This window comes from Montipora capricornis, chromosome 2 (assembly GCF_036669925.1).
Source record: "Montipora capricornis isolate CH-2021 chromosome 2, ASM3666992v2, whole genome shotgun sequence".
Taxonomy (NCBI): Eukaryota; Metazoa; Cnidaria; class Anthozoa; order Scleractinia; family Acroporidae; genus Montipora; species Montipora capricornis.
In genome coordinates, this window is record NC_090884.1 from 36,949,819 (window position 1) to 36,959,909 (window position 10,091).

Consider the following 10,091-nt stretch of genomic DNA (forward strand, 5'->3'; position numbering starts at 1 on the left):
GATGCGCGAAAGTGTTTACAGAATGGCAGATCTAAATAACCTTCGTTAAAATCCTCGTCACAAACAGCAAAATGGTCAGTTAGCACCGTTTAAATCAGCAATGTATACGTAAATACAAAGGCTGCTTGTTAAAACATTTTCACAGTTCGATCAAAGTTTCAGAGGTTTAATTTCAAATGGAAATTGAAAGTGCAGTTGGTAAAGGATCAACATCATTGAGGTGAGCGTTGGTTTGTCGTAAAATGACCCGTCTTGTTTCCTTGCAGCCATGTAGAACTTTCTTAAACATTTTCTTAATTCCTCGATTTCAGTAACAAATTCATTTTTTGCCTACAAAATACCGTAGAGTTCCGATAGTAGCGACTCTCGTTACTTTCGGAATTAGGAGGCAACAGGAACATCATTAAGTACATTGTTTAACCTTTTGTTATGTCCGTTCTATTGTACTTTTTAAGTTCTTATGTAATACCTTTAGGAATTCGGTATACCTAAGAGACAAGCAACATACACTGTAAACATATAAAAATGAATTTTTTAATCATCATTCACTGTAACCAGGAGCCATAATCGGGGATGGAGACTGTAAGTATTGGGATCCGCGCGGAACCATGATATGGGACAATTTTTCTATTTTTAGAACAAATTGCGCCATCCTGACGTCATATATCTGCGCGGACTCACGCACAATTCGTGGGTTCTCGCGTGGATGTTGTCCTCTTGCGTAATCAAATGGCGTGATAATAAAATGGCGGGCGAAAGTTGCGATTTTGTACAGTGATGCCAGGGGATAACAGCTGTGAATAAATTGATATGGAAGTCGATAGCTCTGTTAAAAGAGCAAATGATTTAAATTTGGAAGAAGTCAGCTCAGCCACACAACAAAAGAGAGTGAAAACGGTGTTTAAGACACTCTGGGATGACACGAACAGTGAGAAACCCTTTCAGGTACGTGGTACGCAAGTCGATTAATTAAATTTGTTGCTTTTAGTTTAATTCACGGCATCGGTTTTCACGCTCTTTCCCGGGCTTTCTGGACTAAAATAAATAAATTAACACCCAATATACTTCAATTATGTGCAGGTTGGTAAGCTTAACCTTCGTGAACACATTCTTGCCAAGAGCAACGAATTAAGATCTCTTGAAGCCATCGCGTCAGATCTCCAGGATCCCAGAGTAGAGGCTCGTGTCGAGGTTGTGGAAAGAAGTGGAAAGCCATCCCTGGTTGTCGTCAAGAAACGGAAAGCCTCTCTCTCTGACGACGTGCCTTTTGACGACGTGAGACTCGTTGTTGATGCAAATGGTGAATATCGTTTGTTTGTGTACCACTTTGAGCTCGTAAGAAGGGGCACAATTAATATTAATCAGCCGGGACAACTGAGAAATGCAATAAACGAAGTCGTCGAGAATCGTCCTTGTCCTGGAGTGGACACTAGGATAACTGGCCAGCAGGATTATCTGTCCTCAGAAGTAGAAGAACAGACCCTTCCTTGGCACAGAGTTTTGTCAAGAAATTGCGCGCGATTGATAAAAAATGCCCAATGTGAGAGTGGAAGAAAGTGTCGATGTTGCTACAAAACAGAACAAAAACTGTCAGAACGCTTAAACCAAAAGAAGTCTCTGACTGAAGAAGACGTAAGGAGCAGACAATCTGTGTCATCCAAAGTTCGCTTCTCTTGCCTCAGTCCAAAGAGCCAAAGTAAGCGATTGAAAAATATGCGGCAATCAAGGAAAAACATGACAAAGCAGGTCAAACGGTACAGAAAGAAGTTCTCTGTTTTAATGTCTGATACACATAGCTCTGACTTGGACAAATTGATGGAGCGAGTTGAATCTACACCCATGGGAAGAAAGGAATTTGAAAAATGTGTGGCAGAAGCTGATAGTTTACGACCCGGTGCAGGGCAAGTCTTGCGTGAGATATGGGATTCGGACAAAGTGAATTTCCGAAAAGATCAGGCAAAAAACGGTAAGTTTTAGAAGGTGTGTAATTTGATCTACATGCTTCAGGATACTCCGAAATGCAAAATTGTAAATTGGTCAGAAGATGATAAGAAATTAAGTAAGAGGAATTATCAGTAATTTTGCGTGATAATCAGTAACCAAATAACTTAAGGGGCTGTGTGAAGGATACGGGAAGAGAAAAGTTCACACTTTGGCACAAATATATCTGATCATCCCTGGTGTGTTTTATAAACTTCACTGTTCCAGACCACCACCCTCGCCCCCCTCCTCTCTTCCCCTGCATAGGGCTTTGTATTTCTCACTTAGGGTGTTCGGGCGAATGTCAGAGGAAAAGAGGAGAAAATATAAATAATTTCTGTACTTTTTAAATGTGTTGTATCTTTCAAGAGGGTTAAATAGCTTGGGCCAGGCCACTGGTCCCCTTCAAGGGTTTAGTCACAATTTCTTACATACTTCCCTCTCCGTTTTATATGGAAGTCCTCTCAGGTGTTCAAGAACACTAATAATTTTATCAATAAGAAATGCTTTTAGTTACTCTACAGACATGTATGTACAATGCTTTTTCTTCTAGGCCCAATCCATCTCATGATCACAAGGGATTCTGTTACAAACTATTCTTGCATTAAATTTTGAAATCCTGTATTACCCAGATATTTAGATGTGTTGATTTAGTAATCAGGCAATTGCTTTGGTTTTGGTTATACCACAATTTGAGGTTAGCTGAGAAGTCTAATTGGTAAGTAAACTGGTTTGATTTTGGTTTTACGACACTCAGCTTAAAACTGTTCTATACACATTCTATTAAAGGATATGGACATCGATCTAATCGTTGGACTCAGGCGACTTGGCGAGTGGCTCTTGCTATTTATGCACGCTGCCCGGTCCTGTTTGATGACCTCAAGAAGCTGGACATTCTTCAAAATAACATTATTCTATCACTCAGACACATTTTTTGGTTAATTTTTCTGCAGCTCTAACAGTTACTGAGTTGGAGTACCAATGTACCTGATAAGCTGAGTACAGCTCTCAATAAAAAGATCAAAGACCTCTTCAAGCTGTCACTTTGGTTATTCTTTTGTTATATTACTTACTATTGTTTTTCAGTAAAAACGAGACTTGTCATATTATATAAGGCAAGCTGACGTTGCCCTAAGTATAAACTATCACAAAGAGACCACTTGAACTGGTCTGCTGCCTAGAAGAAAGCGTAATTAAGTTTGTAAGATCATATTATTAAGCATCCTTAATTAATTAAGTACGCTTATCGACACTGTAAGTTTTCAGCTTGTCCCTCAAGCTTTGGTCGGCTGAAACGACTTTGCCCTCCTGAATCAGTTTTTTCTCTTCTTGAGCACTATAGAATTCCTTAAATCTGGTATTACATATTCTCTTTACTAGCTCTTGCCATATGGAGCAAGCCCTAATCTCTTCAAATGGTGCTGTGCATGCCCTTTTTGATGCTGCCAAAAATAACTCTTGTAGCTCCTCGTCTAAAGCAACCGATTGTTTTGTCAGCTTCATAAGGTTTTTTGGATATCTCTTCAGATTTTTTTCAGTCAACATTTCTCTTATTCTTTTATCTAACGTTAACAAAACAACAGTAAACTTACTATTGAAGAAAGTCAACTTTCCCTCGTCCAACCTTTTTAGACCCAATGGCAAAGATGTTTTCTCCTCTGCAGAACAGACCATTTCAGACATAATTTTAACTTCGGCTGCATAATTTTCCTTTGTCGCTTCTGAAACTCTCCTGGCTCCTTTCCGCCCATTAACAATCTTTTCTCTTCCTTTCCGTAGTTTGTGCAGCGCCGCCCCAGATACTCTAGCAACGTCCACAAAGTCGGAATCGACAACAGTGTCCGCGCCTTCACTTGCATTTGTTTGGGTTTTCCGTTTGTCAGTGTCAATCTTAATTTGCATGACTGCGCTGTGAAAATTTTCGTAAAGTGCCCAGTAGATGGTGTTAAGAACAACGGCAGCATGAAAGTTGACTTCGTCTGTTTCGTTCTCCTGCAACTGAATGGTGGTGACAATTATCTTTTTCATGTTTCTCCAGACTTCTGATTCCTCCACCGTCAACAACAATTGGGAACAAATAACTGAAAACGAAGCCCTTTTGTCACTGTTTTTCACCTTAGCGCTGGATATTTCGGTGAAAGCTTTAATTATTTTGGAGTAAATATCCCGACAAAGCTTCACAAACATTACCCTGATCGTGTCGCTATTGAGTAGGGTGGACACCATTTGCTTGCGAACTGGAAATATTGACAATGATTTTTCATTTCTTAATTCATTTTCGCAATGTGTTTGTGCACTCAAAACGTAAGACTTAAGAGTCTCCTCCAGCCTTTTTACGTCGTCGTTAGAAAGGTATTTTCCAGAACTCTTTTTCCTTTTCTCTTTACTGGACTCATTCCCCTGTTTGTTTCTGGCTTTTGGTACCTTTTTCCTCCTTACATCTTTCTGTCCTCTGCTAGGCGATTCCTCCCCAGACATGTCCGACGAATCATTTCCACTCGATAGGTCGGAAAAGTCACTCCACTCGTCTTCTGAATCATCCTCACTTTCATGTTCACTGTCAAGGTCAAGGAAGTTGTCAAGGAGGGCTTGGCTTAAATTTGGAAGCGATACTGCTGAGAGAAATCCTATATCTGCCTCATTCACGAAGGTAATATCGCCCGCCATTTTCCCTGCGCGACATCCGCGAAAATCCTCGCAGCAATGTACGTGCGTGTCGCGCACGCGATGGCGCAATTTGTTCTAAAAATAGAATAATTGTCCCATATCATGGAGCCAACCCCAATAATAGAAATGGCGCGCGCTTACGGTCTCCATCCCCGATTATGGCTCCTGCTGTAACTGATGAAGGTCATACGACCGAAACGTTTTACACTACATTAAATCTTTTTATTCTTTTAAGTCATCAGAAGTTGTCCGTCCACTGGCCTCTTTTAACTTTTATACAATTTTTACATGCCGTGGTTTGGACTGCGTATCTCTCCGGGATCCTTCTGGTGGCCTGGCACCTTCGTTGGCTCAGGAAGCCCATTTAAACTGCGCCATTTTTCGTAACAGGATCCGAAACAGGATCCTGGTACGAAAAATGGCATTGTGAGCTAGAAAGCGCCTTTGTTCAAAGGCTTTGACTTGGGAATTTGTTACATCATTTTCTCTACATTATTATGTAATACCCTAGGGGTCTAATACCTTTTTCTTCTCACATCATTGCCTTTATTGTTCTTATTTGTTATTTTGATTGCATTGTAAAAATTATTTTAGCCTATTTAAGTCTTAGCCTTAGAGAGATTTTTATTCCAAGTATTTTTAACCCTGTACACTCTATACTGAGGAAGCCCGAAGGGCGAAAAGGGTTACTAAAGAGTTTTGGCCACGGAAGAAGTTCGCTGTTTACTCTTTCTACACAAACTATATATATATATATATTTATTTATTTATTTATTTATTATATGGAGGAGTGTGTTTTACTGGGCACTCAACCACTTGTAGATTCCATACGCCACTTCATCCGGGACCCGAGTGGCGTATTTTCCGTATGTCACCTTTGTGAGTGTCGTACCGTTCAATGACTCGACGAAGAAGTTAAAGAGTTTACAGAAAAACTTGAAAACCAGAACACGAAGAAGAAAACCTTGTACGAAATAAAAGTTTTTAAAGAAAATCTTGACGCCTGTGACGAGAAAAGGGAAATTGAAGATTTTACGCCCGTGGAACTGCAACAAATCATCAAAAAATTTGTTCTTGCTGTGCGAAAGGAAAATGGTGAAGAATACGAACCCTCGTCCCTCAGAGCGTTTATCCAAAGCATCGACTGGCATCTTCGCAAAAACAACTACGGATTCTCCGTGCTTAACGACAAGAAATTTCACGATGTGCAAGTTATTTTAAAGAAGAAACAAAAGCAGCTGAAATCCATCGGGAAAGGAAAGCGGCCTAATGCAGTAAACCCGCTGTCAGATGAAGACATTGACACTTTTTACAGCCGCAAGGTCCTATATATATACATATATAAACAGTTTTCAATTTCAATTTGAAGAAACGTTCCTGTTGTTAATACGAACTTATTTCGGTTTGCGGTAGTTCTTACATCGCTACATCAGTAAAATGATGTCAAGGACGAATGATGGCATAAAGCTTCCGCTTGTTGTAAAATAAAGTGCTTTATCTGGAACAATTTGGGACAATGCACGAACATATTATTGCACATTATAATTTTGACTTATTGATTGACAAATGAATGATATACGGTATACTATTTAAAAAAAATGATTTCACTATTTTCCGGGGAGGGAGGGTCGCTACTTTCGGGAGGTCGCTACTTTCGGGATTTACTAGCGGCCACAAAAAATTGTCGTTAATTTCGGGGGGTCGTCACTATCGGAACTTTACGGTAGAATTACTCCGAGTAAAACAAATTGATGGCGTGAAGATCGTTTAATTTTAAACAATAATTATCTGGAAAAACGAAGTCTAACACTAGTTGGCAAAACTATGAACTCTTCTCTTACCTTTAAAAGTTTACAGGCCAAATTTTGTGGTCCTCTTTGTATTCACAGCATCATCTTGTATTCTCAATATTTCCGATTCAGAAATAATGGGAAGTTTACGCTGGTCATTTTGTTTTGTTTGGATCAAGCATTATTTACTCCGTAGGGAGTGAATAATGCTCCATTACTCCGAGATAGCGAACCGATCAGATTGCTTGAAACAACAAGATCACCGGATCAGTATATACTAAAATGTTTTATTTCATACATACATGAGCTGCTTAAATTAAAACGAATTTCTTCAATAAAATAAAATAAATTACACTGTAACTAGCTTTATAAATATTTTACTGAAATACAAAAACAAATACAATTTTTGTTCCAAAGAAGAAGCATTTTAATTTCGTCTTACTCTTAAGTCCAAAGAGTAGTAAAATAAGATTTCAAAGTTAAGAACACTTGCATCGACAAAAAATGACTAAGCCTTGGCTATCTCTAACACTTTCACACCTTCCAGTTCCGCCAAGAGCCGGAAGAAAGCAGTCAGCATGGCCTCTCTTGCACTTAACAACAATCCGTTGAGTCTTTGGATCTAAGTATTTCTTGTCGGTACAGCTAGAACAATGTGAATTACGCTTAACCCGCGAAGAACCAGACAATGAGGCGAGGAGTGGAAAAGATAGACTTGACTCGGGGATTTCATCATAAGTATCTTGAGGATGGCCAGATGATTCGCACAGTAAGGTAACCATAAAAAAGACAAGAATTACGATGGCCTGCAAAGAAAGAAAACATTTCTTGGAAAAAATTGAATCCCTAATTATTGTTAAATCCAAATGTCGAACAAGCATGAATTATATTGCAGGGTCTTTCAAAAGCAACAAGTACCAAACAAAAAAAGTCACTTGATACATTTGTAACATTTGTATTTGTTGGTCAATAGAGCCAATTAACCCTTGCATGTTTGCATAAATCAATATAATCAATCAAGACTACGACCTTTAACAAAACTCTGAAGAGCTCTTTAAATCTAAAAACTGTCTTGAGATGATTGACACAGTAAGGTAACAATAAAAATGGCAAGAATATTACGATTTCCTGCATTTAGCATCCCTTTTCTTACCCATCACACACAGACACTTAAATATGCTTGATCAAAGAAACTGAATGCCACTCCACTCGCGAACTTTGAAATGATTCATCACACCAAAATTAGGATACATCTTCCTACCTTAATCATATTTTGGGTAGGTTTTGGTCAATTCACACCTCTATTCGTTCACCCTTCAGTAAAGTAAAAACTGGTTAATTGTCAGGGCAGATCAGACCATGCCTCTTATATATCACTTATCGAAATGTGCAGGTCATTTTTTAGATTATTGTTATAATCATATTTTAACGAGGTTTATTAATAACCATATAAACAATGTAATCTCTATAAGAGAAGAATGTAAGAACACATTAGTAGACGGGGATTTATGCAGATGCTTCAAGCATTCTGCAAGAGAAGCTCGAAGAAGTTTAAAACAAAAAACAGCAAACGGAGAGTTCCCCGGTTTTTGGTTACTGTTCTTTTTTTAGTTAAGCACCTGGGAGCTATTTTTGGGAGTACTTAATAATGGTTTACACAAACCTAGTACTACTGTCCCTTTTGTTACCTACCTGCCCAAGAAAATCCCAGCCGGTTTCCCATATGAGGGAAAATTAAAGCTGAATTCACTGGCTTTTATAAAGGGCAATTTCAAAATTAAAACAACGGGAAACACACAAACATCCGAGAATAATAATTAAATTCACACTAACACGTAGGGAACACAAGAATACACTTGCGACCCCCCTCGAGATCCCTACTCATTTCCTACATGATTATGATGATGATGATGATGATGATGAAGATGATGATGATTATTATTGTTGTTTTAATGGATGTGATGACGATGATAGACTTTTAATTAAAGAGTGGTTTTGCTTAGTTCAACTGGGCAATCTTTCAGAAATATCGACATTTGTTTCCTGATGGCATACTATAGCTTCATCTCTTCTTTTCATTTATGTGCACTTCTAGCATCTTTTATTTTTTCTGCAATAAAGCGAAACTTAAGGCCTTACACTGAAGCTGAATCTTTTGTGACGTGGAACAAATCAAATAGACTAAGACTTGGCAGAAAACTGTGCCTTTCATTGATAAATGATATTGACAATTATTACAGATTGACTCTATTTATCACACGATTAGTATTTTTTTAACTGATGTGATGACGATGAAAGACACGAAGACTTTTAAAGAGAGGTTTTGCCCAGTCCAACTGAGCAATTTTTCAGAAATATGGAAATTTGTTTCCTGCTGGCATACTATAGCATCATCTCTTTTCTTTTCATGCATGTGCACTCAAAAAAGGAAGAACATTTTTTCGGAGAAAATTAATGGCGAACTTCTGACATCTTCCTTTTTTCTGCAACAAAGCGAAAGTTAAGACCTCACACTGAAGCTGAAACTTTTGTGACATGAACAAATCGATTAGATTACGACTTGGCAGAAAACTGTGCTATAAAAAAATTATTTGATAAGCCTATAGAGGGAGGGAGCCTGTCTCTTATAAGCCCAGTGATTTCCTTTGGTTTTCCTTGCCATTAGCTTTTTTTAAAAAATATTTTAAGCTCTTTATGTTCTGTACTGAAGCTAAACAATAAACTTAAATTGAACACTACGTAGATAGAACTTGGGCTGTGCTATAATTAACAGTATTCAAAGTTCGACAATTATCCATCGATATTTAATAGTGAATCTTTTAGAACAAGTGCGACCTATGGATATAAAATACCCGGCGTTTACGCCCCATCGACGAGTAAAATCGTCTGGTCTAGGCACAGTAAAATCCAAGGGCGCGTTCGATTGACCCTATTCCGGAATAGGAATACGTGGAGTGATGATTAAAACGGTATGTTTGGCGCGTTTCGAAGCAGTAAGGATAATAAAAAAAAATGTTTTAAAAAAAACATTTTAGCAGATATTTGACAATTTTAATGTGAATCTCCGTAAAAACGAAGGATTTCCAACTTATATCCCATGTATTCCTATTCCGGAATAAGTTCAATCAAACGCACCCTAAATGTCCAATTCTCTGGACGGAATGAATTAAACTGGGCATAGTTTTTGAGGGGAAATAGATGTTAACCCATTTAATCCTAAAGTGGCCAGCCTCATCGACGAGTAAAATCGTCTGGTGTTAGACAGAGTAAGTCCGATTCTCAGGACGGAATGGGTTAAAAAAAACGAAAAATAAAACTATTTCATTGCAGTCTGTTAATTGCTTGTTAATTGCCTGTTAAGCATAAATATCGAGCGAGAACCAAAAAAGCAAGCAATTCCCTGGCCGGCTGAGCTTTGCTATTCTAAATCTCTCCAGACGCCATCATTTGGGACATTTTGCATATTTACTACACGAGATAAACTTGTAACGTGTATCAGTTACGTCAAAACAAATACGATGTGCAAGTATGGTATCAATTTACTTTGAGAATTAAAACAAAGGCGGAAGCTATAAAAGCAAAAGAATCTTTGTTGACGTCATTATTGACATTTTGTTGCATTAACATACCAGTTTCCTCACGAAAGGCGTCTGG

General features: G+C 38.3%; 1 protein-coding gene across 1 annotated transcript; it reads left to right on the forward strand.

Annotated features, from left to right (window-relative positions):
* Positions 1-633: 633 nt before the first annotated feature.
* On the forward strand, positions 634-2,939 carry LOC138039251 (uncharacterized). The gene is made up of 3 exons (XM_068885459.1): positions 634-945; positions 1,081-1,966; positions 2,770-2,939. The coding sequence occupies exons 1-3, from the start codon at positions 811-813 to the stop codon at positions 2,937-2,939; spliced, it is 1,191 nt and encodes a 396-aa protein (XP_068741560.1). The 5' UTR covers positions 634-810.
* Positions 2,940-10,091: the final 7,152 nt, after the last annotated feature.